This window comes from Sinohyriopsis cumingii, chromosome 1 (genome assembly GCF_028554795.1).
Source record: "Sinohyriopsis cumingii isolate HCF-2022 chromosome 1, ASM2855479v2, whole genome shotgun sequence".
Lineage (NCBI taxonomy): Eukaryota > Metazoa > Mollusca > Bivalvia > Unionida > Unionidae > Sinohyriopsis > Sinohyriopsis cumingii.
The window spans coordinates 20417627-20438516 of NC_142961.1; the positions used below are offsets into that span (position 1 = coordinate 20417627).

Genomic DNA, 20890 nt, shown 5'->3' on the forward strand with positions numbered 1-20890 from the left:
GTCTACATGGGATAGAGTATTGGTTTATTTGTGCAATCCTTCTCAAGGATTTCTTGTAAAGGAGGTCACAACTGTTAGCTTTAATACAGCCTTCTTTCATCTAATCTTCAGATTTCCCCTCAATATGCATCTAATATAAAAGCATTTTCTTTTTCCCTAGAATGATAATAAGCAGATGTACTAAAATCTGAGAAAACTTTGTGTGACCAGTATTTGACCAGTCACAAATACAACAATATAAACATTTAATTATTTCTTAAACATTATGTTTGAAAAGAAAAGTTAGGAGGGTAAATTCCAGAGTACTTTGTTTACATATAACTACAATTACAATTACAATACAGTGGAACCTTGTTAATCCAGACACTTTCATTCCCAGTGAATATGTCCAGATTAATGTGTTTTCCAGGTAATTGAATTACACAAATCTTTATTTGACAATGTCATCATATTGTATACATTTACATGCATTTGCTAGCTATATATCCAATAATGGTGTAAAGAAATTAATGAATGCAGCTACTGACTTGTGTTTATTTCACATTATTATAACATGCACTTCTACAAATAAACAGACATTGTTTTTAAAATTGCTTGTCATGCTACTTGAAGTTTTTCCACACACATGATTACATGATCAGTTTTTAACATTAATGTTCTACTAAATTTGACCAATGAGAGATTGATAAATTGACACACCTCCAAATTTGTGCAAATAAATCTTGAATTTTCTTATTTGTTGGATAGATTATTTTTGGATATTGAGGCAAATTTATTAATAATTTTACACCTTGGTCCCCAATTATTACTTTAGTCATTCTACCTTTTAAATGAATATTTTCATGGACTTGTTATCATAACCAATTGACACACATCTTTAAATTCTGCAATAATTGTGCAATTTTGAAGTTTTTATTAACCCAGGTCAAGAACTCATGGATTTTGGGGAGCCTTTGGGCTCAAAACATTTTTTGTTGGGGGAAAAAAGCCCATAGAATTTAAAATTTTCAGCATAAATTTTATTATTTTTATTGGCTGATGTCCCCTTATCAGCCCCTGACAACCCTTAAAATAAATAAATAAATATGAAATACTTAGTGAATTTAAAGCTGCCTTCTGCATAACTCAGTTATATCAATTCAGGTAAAATCTACTCATTGGTAGATGGAACTTTTGTAGAAGGACTGTTACTGTTTTCATTGCCCACCCCCACCCCACCCCAAAAAAATCATCTTTATTCATATCAACTTAAGTTCAGTATTTTATAAATGGTTCCATAGAATTCTTATTGTGTTCTCTTAAAATAAGCTACAGAAATGAATAATTGATTGTATTTTGTTTACATTTACTAGAAATATATGTACATTGCAACACAGTAATTACATATTAAATTTCCATAATTACATGCCCAATTACATATTGAATTTCCATGATTACATGCCCCAATTGCATATTGAACTCTATAATTACAAGCTCAAATTCCCCCAGGTCATTCATTACATTTCTCTGATAATACAGCAAAGTTTATTTTGTTTAAGTCTTCTGGCAATGGAGAGATTTACATACATTGATGATGGCCTGTTTATGAATATGGGGCAATTTTTGGACACATTTTAAGATGTAGTGTAGAAGTCACTATTACTCTTTCTATCTAGACATGCAGATTGATAACAATTTCACAACAAAGGCATACTTAACATGGCATTCAAGTTATTCTGTAGGGAAGTCACTTTGGCACAGTATATGGCATTCACGTAGGGAAGTCACTTTGGCACAGTACACGGCATTCAAGTTATTCTGTAGGGAAGTCACTTTGGCACAGTACATGGCATTCAAGTTATTCTGTAGGGAAGTCACTTTGGCACAGTACATTGCATTCAAGTTATTCTGTAGGGAAGTCACTTTGGCACAGTACATTGCATTCAAGTTATTCTGTAGGGAAGTCACTTTGGCACAGTACATGGCATTCAAGTTATTCTGTAGGGAAGTCACTTTGGCACAGTACATTGCATTCAAGTTATTCTGTAGGGAAGTCACTTTGGCACAGTACATGGCATTCAAGTTATTCTGTAGGGAAGTCACTTTGGCACAGTACATGGCATTCACGTAGGGAAGTCACTTTGGCACAGTACACGGCATTCACGTAGGGAAGTCACTTTGGCACAGTACATGGCATTCACATAGGGAAGTAACTTTGGCACAGTACATGGCATTCACGTAGGGAAGTAACTTTGGCACAGTCACATGCAGGTTCACTTCTTGTCCATACCAAGACCCAGTTTCATTCAAATTTTAAAAATTTACACTCAAATTAAGGTTCTGTAATAGTTTGCATGCATCAAACAATGCCAGTACTGTTGGCAGTGAAAGAGAGAAAGTTTAAAGGCTTTACATTTGACACTGAAACCTTTTCATTCTTGAAAAGAGAGTTCAAGAATTCCACAAATATGAGGAAGTCTATACAATAGGAAACATTTCTGAAAATCACAATTTGAGGAACTCCATACAATAAGAAACATATTCAAAAATCACAATTTGACTATAAAAACTGGAGATGTTTCATGAAATTGGTACTAGCTTTACTGACTGTCATAATGTATCACTAGGCGAGACACTTTCATTCAATTGTGCTGATGTGCTGACAACATCAAACAATCAATCATTGTATCAAATTTTTATGTTTTTTATGATATAAGTGGCACTAAATTATATATATATAATCCTCAGACTTTTTCATGGAATCTGTGTTAGTCCCATAAACTAAGAAAGTAGGTAAATTATATCTCTGAGGAAAGAAACTGAGTGACCTCCAGTGAAAAATAATTATGCATACAACATAATTATATATGTTCTAAAAAATGTGTAGAATACAATTCACATATGTATGATGAAACAAATCCTCCTTTTCTAATCCAGGTCAACCAATGTAATTGCATGTAACATAATTGCTGCCGATGCAATCCAGGTCAATCTATGTAATTCCATCTAACATGATTGCACCCTATGCCATCCAGGTCATCAAACTGTTAGGAGTCTATACTCTTAAAATAAGTAACAGAAAAGAGTGAAAGACAACAAGCTTTGTAAAATTTAACAAATAATGAATTTCCCAACAATATAAGGTGAAAATGAGAAAAAAGAACTTAAGGTGTTGCAAATTAAATCCAAAAATAATCAAAGAATCACAGACAAAAGTCCTAATAAGTTAAATTCCTAAATAAAACTCAGTACAAAACCCAAAGAAATCCACAAAACTGAAGTTGATGATGTGTCTGTGAAAGCTATTATAGTGTTGAAGTGTCAACAGTCTTTTGTTGAATCACAGAAATATAATTCCAAGTTTGAATATACTATAAATTACAGTGAATGTCTTTATCCAAGAATTTTATCAGAGCACTTTTGTATTTCCAGAGAAAATAACAATTGTATTCAATAATTTTAAGAAAAGATTCATCCCAACTGGACACAACATAATACAACTTGGAAGTGCTAGATGTTAAAGCATGAATGACCTAATCGTCACAGTTACAATTTGTATAGTTCCCTACTTGACTCTCCTGTTACACTGAGCTAACTTTCCTGTTACACTGAGCTGACTTTCCTGTTACAATGAGCTGTAAATGAAGATTTTCATGATAGCTGCCATTGTGGTCATACCAGATGTCAGATTGGCACTATTTTCATTTAGTACCAACTAGATACCATACCAAGTCTTCTGGTTGATATGACTAGGCAGAGTAGTGATATGTGTTAGGATGACTGTTAGGTGTCCATACCTATTAGATATGCAGAGTAGTGATATGTGTTAGGATGACTGTTAGGTGTCCATACATATTAGATATGCAGAGTAAGGATCAACTAGACATCATAAGAAGTATTTTAGTGAAACTCCCATACTAATATGACCATCCATTGAGGAGAAGTAGCGGGGAAAAAACTTCAAAGGTTGCCAAAATGGTAGCTATACTGAATGTCCAAGGGAACCATTTTCATTTAGGATGAACTAGATATAAAAAGAAGTCTTCTGGTGAAAACCTGATCTTGACAGAACATTCCTTTCAGGAGGAGTAGCAATAACACGATGACTTCTGTGATGGCCATATTGAATGTCAGATTCACTTAATTTCCTTTATGGCAAACTAGACATCTAAAGAAGTATTTTAGTTAAACCTGAAATTTTATATGACCATCCACTAAGGGAAGTGATAATATTTTCAAGATGGCCACTGTGGTTGCCATATTGTATTTCCTTATGGAACCATTTTCATGCAATATGGACCCTGGATATCATAAGAAGTCTTCTGGTGAAAACTTCATTTTGATATGACTAACAGACAGATGGATCATGACCGACATACAACAGGTCATCCCATAAGCTCTCTTGGTCTATTATCACCAGAGCTAAAACTTTCAACAGGTACCCCCATTCAAAGCCACTTAAATCTCTCTTGCTATATAACAGCTGTACATAATCACATGTCTACATTTTGGTTTCTATACATGCATCCATATGGTAATCTGTACAAATCCACTTCAAGGTAAAAGTCTTCAAGTAGGCAATACATGAAAACATTCAACAATCATACTCATTAGATTGGACTGATTACATGCTATACAAAACTAGAGACATTCATAAAACTAATTTAATTGAGGCAGACCTTTGGGGAAGGGTCAAGCTTTTTTCATTCTAACCAATATCTGTTTTCTCTTATCTGAAGATATTTGTTTTCAACCTTTTTAACTTTTTATGAATCAGATCAAGAATAAATTTTACAAGTGATTCCACAACTAGAAATATTATTCCGAAAATCCCAGGTTCGTGCCTGACTCTGAAAATGAAACGGACTGATCCTTACTAAAGACTTGAATATCCCAGCATATATATACAATTACACTTTATTATATCTAGAAGTATAAATTACATATTTAGCATATTATGTTTGTCATGTTTACTCAGCCCCAGGTTGTAAGTCATGTATAAACTAAGGTATTATTAAAAGCCATAGTTGATGTCTAAGCATTGCCGTAGTCTAGAGTTAATCTCTTATGCAAGGTTACCATAACCAGAGAGAAGATCCAGCTTAGTCATAAGATCAGAGGAACCCACAGGGGACAGAGGCAGGTTCTAAATCCATCCCCACAAGGACAGACAGCGAGAAGGACATTGTCTGCTGAGTTTGGTTGGATCGTGGCCAGCAATACCCAATCAGAATTGTGATAACAATTTCAATCCAAATTATAACTTCTAACAAGCAAGCAAAAATTTAGTCTTGCCTAGGAAGATTGCTGAGCAATATAAGGTTGATCTGAGGAAGCCACCCATAATTTGGCAGTAAAACTTAGAGAGGAGATTCTATAGAAAGACAAAGCTTCATAAATGTCAGTAAGTTATCTTCTTGATTTTTTAGAATACTACAGCATTGTAATCATAATTATGGGTATTATGTATACTTAATTAATAGGATCGTTTAGTACATAGAATTACCTTTGTAGAGTTTAATTTACATGAGTATTTGAGAAATGAGCTTGCGTATTATGTAGAGAATTATGTAGACTGTTAACTTGTAGTCAGAATTAATTTTGTAATTCACTATTAGGTTACTTCATAGTAAACTAGTGCATTTATTCATGAAATATGTTAGCATTTACACATGCTTGAAATGTATGGATATATCAGAGCATAAATATTTGAACATTTGTGTACTTTGTATGAGTTGTAATGTACAGAAATGCATCTAATTAATGTGATATTGTTTAGTATAATGGGATTAGGAATATGTACTGATGTGATGCAATTTATTGATGTATGTATGCGAAGTAATTGATACTGTGCTTTTATTACAACATTGTTTTACCATACAAGAACGTATGAGTATTTTGATGTGAATGAATTCATGACCAAAGAAATTTAATAGCCATTATCTCATGATAGGCTGGATGTAGTGTGAAATGAGAGGAAAATATTCTACTGTCCTTGTGTTTTCACAGGAAGCTTTTTGGGGTGCAGAACTTTCAGTTTAGTTAAGTCCCAAGTCTCTAAGAGGGGAGACGGAAGTGAGACTAGCAGAGCAGTCAGAGTCGAAAGGTCTAGTTGGTGGAAAGAGTTGAGGAGGAGGAGGAGGAAAGGAGTCAAGGAGGAGAAAGTGAGGAGGAGGAGGAATATAGAAAAGTTGAGTAGGCTAAGGAATTTGGAAAAGTCAGGAGGAAGAGGAGAAGGACTTAGAGGAATAGGAGAGAGGAATACACAAATGAGTAAAATACAAGGACAGTTGTTGTTGTGGGGTTTAATGCCATTTTTCAGCACATGATAGGCTATGCATGGCGGCCAGTATTAATGGTAGAGGAAGAACCACCCATCCACAAGAAGCCACTGGCAAGCTCTCTCACATACCCACATTGGCCGAATCCTAGACTGGAACCCACGCAGACAGAGGTGAGATGGCAGTGATCCATAACGGAGAGCGCTTTAGACCACTCGGCCACTCAGGACCCCTAATATATACAAGGACAGGTGGAAAGCTATCTCACACTACTATTCAAATGATGCAAAGGGCTATCACAAAGTTGAGCAAAAGGAGAGTACTTGAGAAATTTGAAGCACTTGACTATTGAATTATTATTAAATTGTTATTTGTTGAATTTCACTTTTTTGTATATTCATTCATTTAACGATTGGCATTGTTGACTGGGGGATCAGAGCTTTACATCTATCTTTCACTAATTTAACTTCCAACCAAAATTGAGCCTGGGTGGGACTTCTATAATAATATAAATAGAATATTGGAAGCACCCCACCCTAAACATAACACACCTACCACATTGCGGCATAACAACCTGTCATGCCACAATGTTCAATGACACAATACTTTGACACCTGATTTGTTCTCTCTCCTCTCCCCTCACCAACCTGGATAACAATGTGTACAGTGTATGCCATGTGCAGTGTACATATTCCATCCATGCTAATGTTAACACAAACAATATTTAAGAGTTTTCTTGACAGGTGTACAAATTTGATTGCCTTTCTAACAACCATTTTTGGCTGTCAGTGATTTAGATGAATGAAAAGTGATTTAACAGCTGTGAGTTCAAACTGGCTAGATGCATTGTGAAATTGTTGCTCTTGGCCTGACGTATGGTAAGTTTGACTTTGCCAGTTGAGATAGAATCATTGACCATTTGATAAAAGTCAACAGATGCCGTCTAGGATTCTTATCAAGGAACAATTATAATAAAGACTTCAAATGATATGCTACCAGTCAAAAGTACTGCCCAGTAATCCCCTTGGTTTTCAGCTACCAGTCTAAAGTACTGCCCAGTAAACCCCTTGATTTTCAGCTACCAGTCTAAAGTAATGCCCAGTAATCCCCTTGATTTTCAGCATTACAGAGATGGCTTAACTTTTGGCCTACAGATCTAGGATACCAATCAAGGTGGCTTGTGTCTAGGTATCAATGCTGATAAAAACAAGCATTGTCAAAACCTTGAAGTCAAATTACAGGTAATACACTTATCTGTTCACACTAAAGTCTGATTGAACTTTATATCTTCACTGAATTTGAAATTTTTGGTCTCACTGACATCCGTTACTGACTGCTTTCAGCTGTAATTTTTATATGGCAGATACTTATTTTAAAATCATAATTCTATCATAATCTTCAAATACTAATACTCTGTAAATGGTGTACTAATTCGGGTAGAATAACTGAAGTGGTGTAATAATTATATCTCAGTTACTGAAGTCATTTACTATTTATACCTAAATTACTGAAGTGGTATACTAATTATAATACAATTACTGAAGTGGTATACTAATTATAATACAATTACTGAAGTGGTATACTAATTATATTCACTGAAGTGGTATACTAATTATAACACAATTACTGAAGTGGTATACTAATTATATTCACTGAAGTGGTATACTAACTATATTCACTGAAGTGGTGTACTAGCTGTAACACAATTAATGAAGTGGTGTACTAACTATATTACATTTACAAAAGTTGTGTACTAATTATATCTCAGTTATTTACACATGCAACAATTGTTTAGGATTTAATTTTTTGTTCCCTTTCTTAAATACATGCATGTGTGGTTACCTTCTACTTTCTTTTTAAAACTCTATTATATTTCATGTACAAATATCATGGCATTATTTTATTTTTATAAACACAACTTTTGACTGGGCAATGTAGACATTCCATGTTTGACTGGGCAATGTAGACATTCCATGTTTGACTGGGCAATGTAGACATTCCATGTTTGACTGGGCAATGTAGACATTCCATGTTTGACTGGGCAATGTAGACATTCCATGTTTGACTGGGCAAAGTAGACATTCCATGTTTGACTGGGCAATGTAGACATTCCATGTTTCACTGGAAGAATGGCAGCCATTTCATGTTCATTGAAAAGCTAGTCGTAACCATTAGATTTAAAATTGTAGTTAATCATGTATAATAATCATGGAACAAAACACATCACAGTTAGTATAATTAAAGCTGTATTCTTCCCCCAAAACTGATTTTTAACTATTATTACAAGTGTGTTCCTTGTGTTGCCTCACAATGGAATTCAGTGGTCTTATGACTAAATCCACACAGATCATAGAGTGTGGCTTGTTTATTTTTTAGGGAAACATGTGTGCTATGGTCTAAAAATAATATTAGTTACATTCAGTGGTGGTGGGTTTTGAGGAGGAGACTAACTTTGCAAATTTTGTAAATAAATACTGTGTTCAGAAGACTGTCTTGGGTTTTTTCAATTGGATCAACAACACTTTCATAAGGATGGTACGTTTTCAGCCGAGCACAGTATTTGCTCTCTTCATTTTTCTTTATCATCTCTCAAGTTAATTTTGGGTGTTAGCTGTGAATAGTTACATGTGCCACACTAACAGTTACATGTGCCACTCTGATAGTTACATGTGCCACACTAACATCATTGCTTGTTTGTTCACATTATTATACAAGTGAATGACAATGTACTGGAAAACACTCCACCTTATTTAAGTTGTCTGCCATGATAGTTTAGGTCCCCACTGTGAGTCCCCATTTTTTCTACACTTTGGTGTACCTGGAAGGCCACAAAATCATGTCCTTCCATTACATGTATCCCAATTTTCAAAGCTTTCCCCAGAGGTATAACAGCTTTAAATCTAATAACTAGAATTCATTTTTTAAGAATTCTGAGAACATAAACTACGATGAAAGCAAGGATGTATGGCAGATTCTAAGTTATCAAAGATTTAATCATGGCAAATACTGTAAAATATCACTTCACTGGCAATTTTCTGTGCAATAGTATAGGCCCAAAGTATATAGCACATGACAAACTGTGTGCAACGAACTCTGTTTGTAGAAGAATTTTGAATTCACATATACCCAAGAACAGGGTGTCCTACTTTGGTATACTGCAAGCATGAGCCACCAAGACTGCTTCAATGAGACATAATCCTTTAATTAACTTTGACTATTACCAAGTCAAATGTACTGACACAATATGACAGACATTAAAGTCAAATGTATTGACACAATGGAACAGACATTCAAGTCAAATGTATTGACACAATAGAACAGACGTTCAAGTCAAATGTATTGACACAATAGAACAGACATTCAAGTCAAATGTACTGACACAATATGACAGACATTCAAGTCAAATATATTGACACAATAGAACAGACATTCAAGTCAAATGTATTGACACAATAGAACAGACATTCAAGTCAAATGTATTGACAATAGAACAGACATTCAAGTCAAATGTACTGACACAATATGACAGACATTCAAGTCAAATGTATTGACACAATAGAACAGACATTCAAGTCAAATGTATTGACACAATAGAACAGACATTCAAGTCAAATGTACTGATGCAATATGACAGACATTCAAGTCAAATGTATTGACACAATAGAACAGACATTCAAGTCAAATGTATTGACACAATAAAACAGACATTCAAGTCAGATGCATTAATGCAAGTCAGCTCCTTAATGCCCCACATGTTAAAGCCTCCAGCTATAAGAAGGTTGGCACCAAGAAAAATTCAAATGATGGCAATGGACTAGTCCAATATAGTCAACTAGATGGCTTAAACCAAATGGGGGCAGGGTCTAACAATTTTTTGGGGAAACAGACACCTTCATATGGGAAAACTTCATTATGATTTTCAGTGTGCTGAGAATTCTGAAATAGTACAGATGTCTTGAGTTAAATCAGGTTATCTCGTAAAAGGGAATTAGAATTTAAAAGGTAAGAAAATATCTTGGCCAAATTATGCAATTGATTTGAACTAATTAGATTGTTTTACCTTCAATTACTTGTAATTATCCTTTGAACTGAGTTATGATGTGTATTTATATTTATTAGAATGTTTGAGTTATGATGTGGATTTGCATTTATTAGAATGTAACAGGCATAGATTGATGGCTCTGTCAAGCTAAATGCTGAGTTTGATTTTCTAAATTCTTAAGAAGCATGTGGTATGAATGATCACTTTGTTAACTATGTTTCAGTTTACCATATAAGAATATATCAGTATTTCGATGGTGTATGTTATCATTTTTCATAGACGTATTTTTATTTGTATGTAATAGTACAAGGCATGAATAAATTATGTAACAGGAGATGTACATAGGACCTTGTAAGGTTGGTCACCAGTTAATCTGATGTATGGTCTGTGAGAGAGTGATGGATTTCTTAAAAGACAGGGTAGGGATGCAAAGGATTATGTCCCTTGTTTTCCTTCAGGAAGCTTCCAGGGTACATGTATGAGATTACACAAAATAGACAGGAGGAGGAAGAGGGTGAAAATAGAAGGAAGGAGGTAGGAAAGTATAAAGTAGGAAGAAGTAGAGGAAAGGAGGAAGGATGAAGAGGTGGAGGTGAAAGAAGGAAGGAAGGAGGAGAAAGATTGTATCAGATGATTAACAGGAACAACACAAAAAATAGTAACTCTCTTGCATATAGATCATGAAATTTCCAAAGATGAACTAACATGGGAATTTGATTAACCAAGTTGATCACTATTTCCACTGTACTGAGCAGAAATTAAAAATTTATGTTGAATATTTTTAACAATTCAATTCTTTCCATTTTATAAAATTCGTACCTTTTGAATCTTGAGTTGTTTTATATATTTAGGGTGTCAGGAGTTGTTTTATATATTTAGGGTGTCAGGAGTTGTTTTATATATTTAGGGTGTCAGGAGTTGTTTTATATATTTAGGGTGTCAGGATTTTTTTTTATATATTTAGGGTGTCAGGAGTTGTTTTATATATTTAGGGTGTCAGGAGTTATTTTATATATTTAGAGTGTCAGCTTTGCTGACTGGAGGCTTGAAATTTGTTAATGCACACATTCTGAAGGATTATTTATAAAACTGTAACTGGATCATGACACAGACTGCATATGTAAAAACCCACTCTTGAATAAGCATAAGTTTTTGAACATTATTTTCTTCCAAACATCATCTTATTTCAAGTATATTTAGCTAACATAATAAAATATTAAAATTTTGCAAGAAGCTGCAGAAAACAGCAGAGCTCGCCTGCTATAGTATTTGGAACTCTAGTCACCTATATTTGCTCTGACATGGGTATGAATTAGGCTACATTGCTCTGACATGGGTATGAATTAGACTACATTGCTCTGACATGGTATGAATTAGGCTACATTGCTCTGACATGGTATGAATTAGGCTACATTGCTCTGACATGGGTATGAATTAGTCTACATTGCTCTGATATGGTATGAATTAGGCTACATTGCTCTGACATGGGTATGAATTATGCTACATTGCTCTGATATGGTAAAAATTAGACCCATACTGCTTTGATATTGGTATGAATTGGACCCACATTGCTTCAGTATGGATATGAATTGTACAAATAATGTTTTGATATGGGTATGTATTTGACTTATATTGCATTGATATGGGTATGAATTAGGCTTATATTGCATTGATATGGGTATGAATTTGACTTATATTGCATTGATATGGGTATGAATTATGCATATACTGCATTGATATAGGTATGAAATAGACTTACATTGCATTGATATGGGTATGAATTTGACTTATATTGCATTGATATGGGTATGAATTATGCATATATTGCATTGATATAGGTATGAAATGGACCTATATTGCATTGATATGGGTATGAATTTGACTTATATTGCATTGATATGGGTATGAAATGGATTTATATTGCATTAATATGGGCATGAATTTGACTTGTATTGCATTGATATGGGCATGAATTTGACTTGTATTGCATTAATATGGGCATGAATTTGACTTATATTGCATTGATATGGGTATGAATTAGGCATATATTGCATTGATATAGGTATGACATGGACTTGTATTGCATTGATATGGGTATGTATTTGACATATATTGCATTGATATGTGTATGAATTAGGCTTATGTTGCATTGATATGGGTGTGAATTTGACTTATATTGCATTGATATGGGTATGAATTATGCATATACTGCATTGATATAGGTATGAAATAGACTTGTATTGCATTGATATGGGTATGTATTTGACATATATTGCATTGATATGTGTATGAATTAGGCTTATGTTGCATTGATATGGGTGTGAATTAGGCCCATTTTGCTTTGATATGGGTATGAATTTGACTTATATTGCATTGATATGGGTATGAATTGGACTTATATTGCACTGATATGGGTATGAATTGGACTTATATTGCTTTGATATGGGTAAGAAATGGATTCAGAACAACTTTAAAAGTTATACATGAAAACCAGTGCCATTCAAGTCAAATGCATTGGCAATAGGACAAACATAGTGGACATGATAACCATTGACATTCAAGTCAAATGCATTGACATTAAAAGTCAGACAGTCAAGTCAACTGCACCTACACAACATAACACACATAGTGGACATAATAACCAGTGCCATTCAAGTCAAATGTACTGACACAATAGTACAGCCATTCAAGGCAAATAGATTGACACAATAGGACAGTCATTCAGGTCAAATCTATTGACACAATAGTACAGCCATTCAAGGCAAATAGATTGACACAATAGGACAGTCATTCAGGTCAAATCTATTGACACAATAGTACAGCCATTCAAGGCAAATAGATTGACACAATAGGACAGTCATTCAGGTCAAATCTATTCACATAATAGGACAGACATTCAAGGCAAATAGATTGACACAATAGGACAGTCATTCAGGTCAAATCTATTGACACAATAGTACAGCCATTCAAGGCAAATAGATTGACACAATAGGACAGAAAAAGTGGACGTGATAAAGAATGAAATGAAGAAACTAAATCTAATTTTTATTTTGGGAAGTCTTTGCTATCCCTATTGTTTCTTTTGCAATTTATGTGATGGTTTTGGTCAGTGGCAAACAAATTTATTGAATATTTGTTGAAATCAACAAATACTCTTAGCTTTATAGAAATGGGGCACTCAAAAGGCAAATTTACGATTGCAAGGGTATACCTGTCCAGTCTAGTTTTCACCTTGTCATGGGATTCCTAACAAGGGATTTTTCCAGTCCAGTTATATATTATAATTCCAGTATGTAGTTCAATGATAGAATTAGTGCTTACCTGGTTTAACATTTAAGATCTTCATATTTTCACCTAAATAAATTCCTCCCCAACAAATTGCAACCTATACTATATCATCAAAGTTCATTCATTCTGAAATGACTTCAAGGTTCTTATCAAATTTCCACATTGATGCAAATCTATTTGATAATTCTATGACCCTATCACATCATGCAAATGCATACTTTGGTAATTTGTATAAATCCACTTCAAAGGTAAAAGTACTTAGGTATGCATTACCTGAAAACATTGTATAATCCTAGTCCATTAAATTTATAATATTACCTGTCACAGGCAATTAGAGACATTACCTGAAAACATTGTATAATCATAGTCCATTAAATTTATAATATTACCTGTCACAGGCAATTAGAGACATTTAAAACAGTCATTTATTAGGGACCAACAACTCATTTTGGGGAGGGGGAAGGGGAGTGAAGGGCATGCAATTTTTTTTTCCAACCAAGATATTATTTTGGCAACTAATATGATGAAAAGAATTAGTTTTTATATACTATTATTTGCAAAACTGAAATTCTCTCAAACAGCACAAATCAGAATTACAGACTGGCCGTCCTTCAGGGGAGGCCTGGAGTTTTCTTTCTAAAACATTTAAATTTCTTTTATCTCAACATATTTTTTTCAACTAATATTATGCATAAAATTATCTGTTTTACAAATTAGAGTAAGGGTATCTATTTGAGTAGCTATATGGGGACAGGTTTCCCAAAAATCCCAGGCCACCATTCAACCAATTTAATAATCTGATCCTTACTAAAGACTTGAACATCACAGCATATATATACAATTACACTTTATTATATATATTTGCATAAATTACATATTTAGCATTACATTCAATGACACAATACTTTGAAACCTGACAAGCATAGAGACTATCATGTTCAAGTTTTGTTTGGATCCTAGAGTAATGCTTCACAACTAGTACTGCTCAGTGGTGTCAACATTTGATACATCATCATCTAATGGGAAACTACAAATTGTTACAACTACGGAGGAATGTGCTTACAACAGATTGGTGAAACATAAAAATTTGGTTGGGTGTGTCTATGGCACAGCAACACAAGTAGGTTATTTAGTCCCGAGGCAACGGAAATAAAGTGCTATTCCTAAGTGCACATTGCAGTGGAAGATCCAGGTTAATGCAATAGTTTGATTCAACCATCTGCGAATCTATGTAGGAATTACACTAAAGATAAGCTCTGAAAAAGACATGGATCTGATAATGCAAGGTATATTAACAGATAAGTTGTAGATATTTCTCAGCAAAATGTAAAAAACTATTCCAGATTAATGGAAAAATGTGACATATTGGAAGATAAGATTATATATCTCAAATTTTCTTGCATAAAGAATGAACACAAATCTAACTTTTGATAATAGGGTCCCCAATTAACCAGCATTCACTGAGATACAAGCAAACTGACTGGGTAATTGAAGAACAAAGAAACGTGAAAATCACAACTATGTTAAATTCATAAGAATTCAATCATGGACATAGGTAACATTTGTTCTAATTTTCCCCATCACCATTACCACCATCACCACTGGATTCCACAATAATACAGCATAGTTCATATGGAATGTATATATTGCTTTCATGCCAAAGTTAACAAAAAAATAACTGAAACTACTTCTTAACAGGTCCACAAATATAATTGATGATATTATTATTATTATTATTATTATTATTATTATTAAAACATTATTTATCTTTATATATCTGACTTTTACAAAAAGACTCAATGATCTCTGACTGCTTTTATAGTAATCATTCATTCTTTATTGTCAAGGATTTAGATGAAAAGAAACTGATTCAATTAGAATTTAGTGTTTACTATTTAAACGCATTTGAAAATCATGGCTCTTGGCCTGAGGTATGGTAAGTTCAGCTTTGCCAATTAAGATAGAATCATTGATCATTTGATAAAAATCAATAGATGCCATCCAGGATTCTTATCAAGGAACAATTATAATAAAGACTTCAAATGATATGCTACCAGTCTAAAGTACAGACCAGTAATCCCCTTGATTTTCAGCTACCAGTCTAAAGTACTGCCCAGTAATCCCCTTACCAGTCTAAAGTACTGCCCAGTAGTCCCCTTGATTTTCAGCCATCAATCTAAAGTACTGCCCAGAAATCTCCTTGATTTTCAGCTACCAGTCTAATGTACTGCCCAGTAAGCCCCTTTATTTTCAGCTACCAGTCTAGAGTACTGCCCAGTAATCCCCTTGATTTTCAGCTACCAGTCTAAAGTACTGCCCAGTAATCCCCTTGATTTTCAGCTACCTGTCTAGAGTTTTGCCCAGTAATCCCCTTGATTTTCAGCATTACAGAGATGGCTTAACTTTTAGCCTACAGATCTCAGATACCAATCAAGGTGGCTTGTGTCTAGGTATCAATGCTGATAAAAACAAGTATTGTCAAAACCTGGTGAAGTCAAATTACAGGTAGTACACTTATCTGTTCACACTAAAGTCTGATTGAACTTTATGTCTTCACTGAATTTGAAATTTTTGGTCTCACTGACATCCGTTACTGACTGCTTTCAGCTGTAATTTTTATATGGCAGATACTTATTTTAAAATCATAATTCTATCCTAATCTTCAAATAGTCATACTCTATACTAACTATGTCACAAGTACTGAAATGGTGTACTAATTATAGTAAAATTACTGAAGTGGTGTACTAATTATTTTTAGAAGTACTGTAGTGTGCACTAATTATATTACAATTACTGAAGTGGTGTACTAACTATATTACAAGTACTGAAGTGTGTACTAACTATATCACAAATACAGTAGTGATGTACTAATTATATCACAAGTACTGAAGTTGTGTGATAACTATAACACAATTACTAAAGTGGTGTACTAACTATATCACAACTACTGAACTGGTGTACCAATTATATCACAATTACCAAAGTAAATCATTACAATCATTTAAACATACAATAATGATACTAAATATTAGGATTTCATTTTTCCCTTTCTTAAAGACATGAAAATGGGGTTATTTTCTACTTGAATCTCTTTAAAACTCTATTACACATTTCATGCAATGAATATTATGGTATTATAAAAAATCATACACTTCCTACCCACATAATGGCAGTCATTCCATGTTCATTGAAAAACCAGTTGTAACCATTAGATTCAAAATTGTAGTTAATCATGTATGATGATCATGGAATAAAACATGTCACAATCATGGAATAAAACATGTCACAATCATGGAATAAAACATGTCACAATCATGGAAGAAAACATGTCAAAATCATGGAAGAAAACATGTCAAAATCATGGAATAAAACATGTCACAATCATGGAATAAAACATGTCACAATCAGTATTATTATTAAAGCTGTATTCCTTCTCTGAGTTGTAAATATTATTATCAGTGTGTTCACTGCATTGACTTATGATGATTTGTCACAAAATCCACACAGATCATACAGTTTGGCTTGTTTAATTGTAGGAAAACTCTCATGTTATGGTCTAAGTATGTATGTATGTATGCATGTATGTATGTATGTATGTATGTATGTATGTATGTATGTATGTATGTATCTATGTATGCATATGTGTGGGGGTGGGGGTGTGTGTGTATGCATGTATGTATGTCTGTATGTGTGTGAGTGTGTGAATGTGTGAGTGTGTGTGTGTTTTATCGCTCATAAGTACAACAGTGGCTATATTGTGCTAACTAAAGGCAAAGTATAAAAAATTAAACAACTGAATTGCACACAAATTAAGAAGACATACACCCCCAATCCCACCCTAAACAATCATGAACACAAAGCTAAACAAGACAAGATAATTCAAAAAATTAATGATAATAAAATTCATTTAAATGTATATACTCTGAAAGATAAAGGTAATACATGAAATGTTTGACTCTGGTCTTGTTTACCTTTGTTCAAACTATGTCAGCTGCTTTTGATTGTGAACATCATAAAATAACTAAATGCCATCCTTTCAATTGTCAAATTGTGAACATCATAAAATAACTAAATGCCATCCTTTCAATTGTTGAATTGTGAACATCATAAAATAACTAAATGCCATCCTTTCAATTGTTGAATTGTGAACATCATAAAATAACTAAATGCCATCCTTGCAATTGTTGAATTGTGAACATCATAAAATTACTAAATGCCATCCTTTCAATTGTTGAATTGTGAACATCATAAAATAACTAAATGCCATCCTTGCAATTGTTGAATTGTGAACATCATAAAATTACTAAATGCCATCCTTTCAATTGTTGAATTGTGAACATCATAAAATAACTAAATGCCATCCTTTCAATTGTCAATTTTTTCCCCCAGAGGGGATGTAGGTTTAGATGTAATAACTAGACCTGATTATAATCAATCATGATCATTTAAACCATATTAAGACAAAAATGTAAGACACATTCTAGGTTATTAAGCAGACATTCAGTTTAATGGCATGTATTGTAAAATATCACTTTACTAGGTTAACAATTTGCTTTGCAATATCTTATGTCCATATTGTCTTCAATAGCATATGTCCATATTGTGTCCAACAATATATGTCCACATTGCATCCAATAGTGTATATCCATATTATGTCCAACAATATATGTCCATATTGCATCCAATAGTGTATGTCCATATTGTGTCCAACAATATATGTCCATATTGCATCCAATAGTGTATGTCCATATTGTGTCCAACAATATATGTCCAAATTGCATCCAATAGTGTATGTCCATGTTGTGTCCAAAAGTATATGTCCATATACTGTATGTCCATTAGTATTATACATCCATATTATGTTCATAGTATATGTCCAAAAGTATGTTTTCAGTATATGTCTATAAGTATATGCCCATATATGTCTAATAGTATATGTCCAATATTATATGACCATATATATCCATTGTATATGTTCACATATGTCCAATAGTACATGTCTATATATGTCCAATAGTATATATCCATACATGTCCAATATTGTATGTCCATATATGTCTAATAGTATATGTCCAAAGGTATATGTCCATATATGTTCAATAGTAAATGTCCATATATATCCAATATTACATGTCCATATACATCTAATAGTATACATACATATATGTCCAATAGTATGAGTCCATATATGTCTAATAGTATATGTCCATATATGTCCAATAGTACGAGTCCATATATATCTAATAGTATATGTCCATATATGTCCAATAGTACGAGTCCATATATATCTAATAGTATATGTCCATACATGTCCAATAGTATATATCCATATATGTCTAATAGTACATGTCCAAAAGTATATGTTCATATATGTCCAATAGTATATATCCATATATATCCAATATTATAAGTCCATATATGTCAATAGTATATGCCCATATATGTCCAATATTATAATGCCCATATATGTCCAATATTTTATGTCCAATATTATATGCCCATATATGTCCAATAGTATATATGTCCATATATGTCCAATAGTATATGTCCATAGTACAGCTGTATGTATTTTGTGTATTTGAAAGTACATGATATATGAGAAACAGCCTGTAGATGCATAAACCCTCACTGTAATGAATATTATTTTTTAATTATTGTTGTCACATTTCAAGTGAATTTAATTTACAAAATAATATTATGTCAATTTTACAAGAAGCTGTAAGAAAACAACCTGCCATAGCATTTGCACTTTAAGTCACACATTTATAGTATGTACTTAAACCACACAGTGACCTATATTACTCTTATATGGTTAAAAACTGGATTCAAAACATCTTTATAAGTTACACATGAAAACCAAGATAAATGAACTGATGTAATAGGGTAGACATGTTGGACATGAAAAAAAGACAAAATAAAGAAAGTGAATCAAATTTGTAGTTAGGAAAATGTACTGTAACTCAATGGTTTATTTTGCGATTTATGAGAAGTGTTTTGGTCTGTGACAAACATACTTATTGAATTTTTGAGAAGTCAACCAAAACTCTTAGCTTTAGAGAAATAGGACAACCAAAAGGCAAATTTATGATTGCAGGGGAATAAACCTTGCCTAGCCTAAGTTTCAACTTTTCTCAGGCTTCCTAAAAAGTTTTTGTTTTAGTCCAGCAATAAATTATAATTCCAATGGATCATTCAAAGACAGAATTGGTACATCAAAGATGGCTTACCTGTTTTAACTTTTATGGTCTTCATATTTCTGCCTAAATAAATTCCTCTCCAGCAAATTTGAATCCTTAGAATATATCATCCAACTTCACTCATTTTGAAATGAATTTAAGGTTCTCATTAATTTTCCACATTTACGCTATGTATTAGACAGTCCTATGATATATGAGTCCTATGATACCATCAGTAGTCTGACAAATTACAAACACTAGCAACCACTCTTAAGTTACTTCAATTAGAACTTATTTACAAAGAGAAATAATTCTCAAATTCCAATTTAAAAAACTTGAATAGACTTCAGTGTATTAACTGGGGTCATATCAACATGAAAACCTCTAGCAGTATCAGTTATTTAGCAACTTGGGCCAGCTCAGTTCACTCTATTGAGCTTGGTGTCTATCAGTCAATGACTGATACAAAACAGTCCTAAATATGTGGCTTGTGATTGAGGTTCCTAACACATTGGGACAATGTTAAATCTAATTCTGATAAAGAATCAATCTACAATTGAGGGTACTGTAGGGTGGGTCGAATTTCATCTGCTAACTATAAATGATACTGGTTGAATAGAATCACCTACAGAACTTTGATATAACCTTCTGAGTGCAGTAACACCTACAGGTAGCATTTCCTAGCATAAGTACCAAAGCATAACACTCCTTCATTTTGAAAGTCAACAAATTCATATGCAGCTGCTGCATGGCACAAAACTGTCTTTATCATAAATGCATCACCCTGGCACTCTAAGGTATTCTTGAGTCATTGCACTCAAAATTCAATTGGTAACTTGTTTATTTTCAAATGGTAACTGGTCTATTTTCAAATGGTAACTTGTCCATTTTTCAAATGGTAACTTGTTTATTTTTAAATGGTAACTTGTTTATTTTCAAATGGTAACTGGTCTATTTTCAAATGGTAACTTGTCTATTTTCAAATGGTAACTGGCCTATTTTAAATGGTAACTGGTCTCTTTTCAAATGGTAACTGGTCTATTTTCAAATGGTAACTTGTCTATTTTCAAATGGTAACTGGTCTGTTTTTAAATGGTAACTGGTCTATTTTGAAATGGTAACTG

At 33.2% G+C, this 20890-nt stretch overlaps 1 protein-coding gene across 1 annotated transcript in view; it reads right to left on the reverse strand.

Moving 5' to 3' along the window:
* Positions 1-20223, reverse strand: part of LOC149806521 (regulator of G protein signaling 22-like) — a 201709-nt gene extending 181486 nt beyond the window's left edge. Inside the window, exon 1 of the mRNA XM_089954185.1 lies at positions 19818-20223. Coding sequence (XP_089810311.1) covers positions 19818-19842 — 25 coding nt within the window. The 5' untranslated portion in view covers positions 19843-20223. The remainder of the gene's footprint in view (positions 1-19817) is intronic.
* Between the last annotated feature and the right edge of the window lie 667 nt (positions 20224-20890).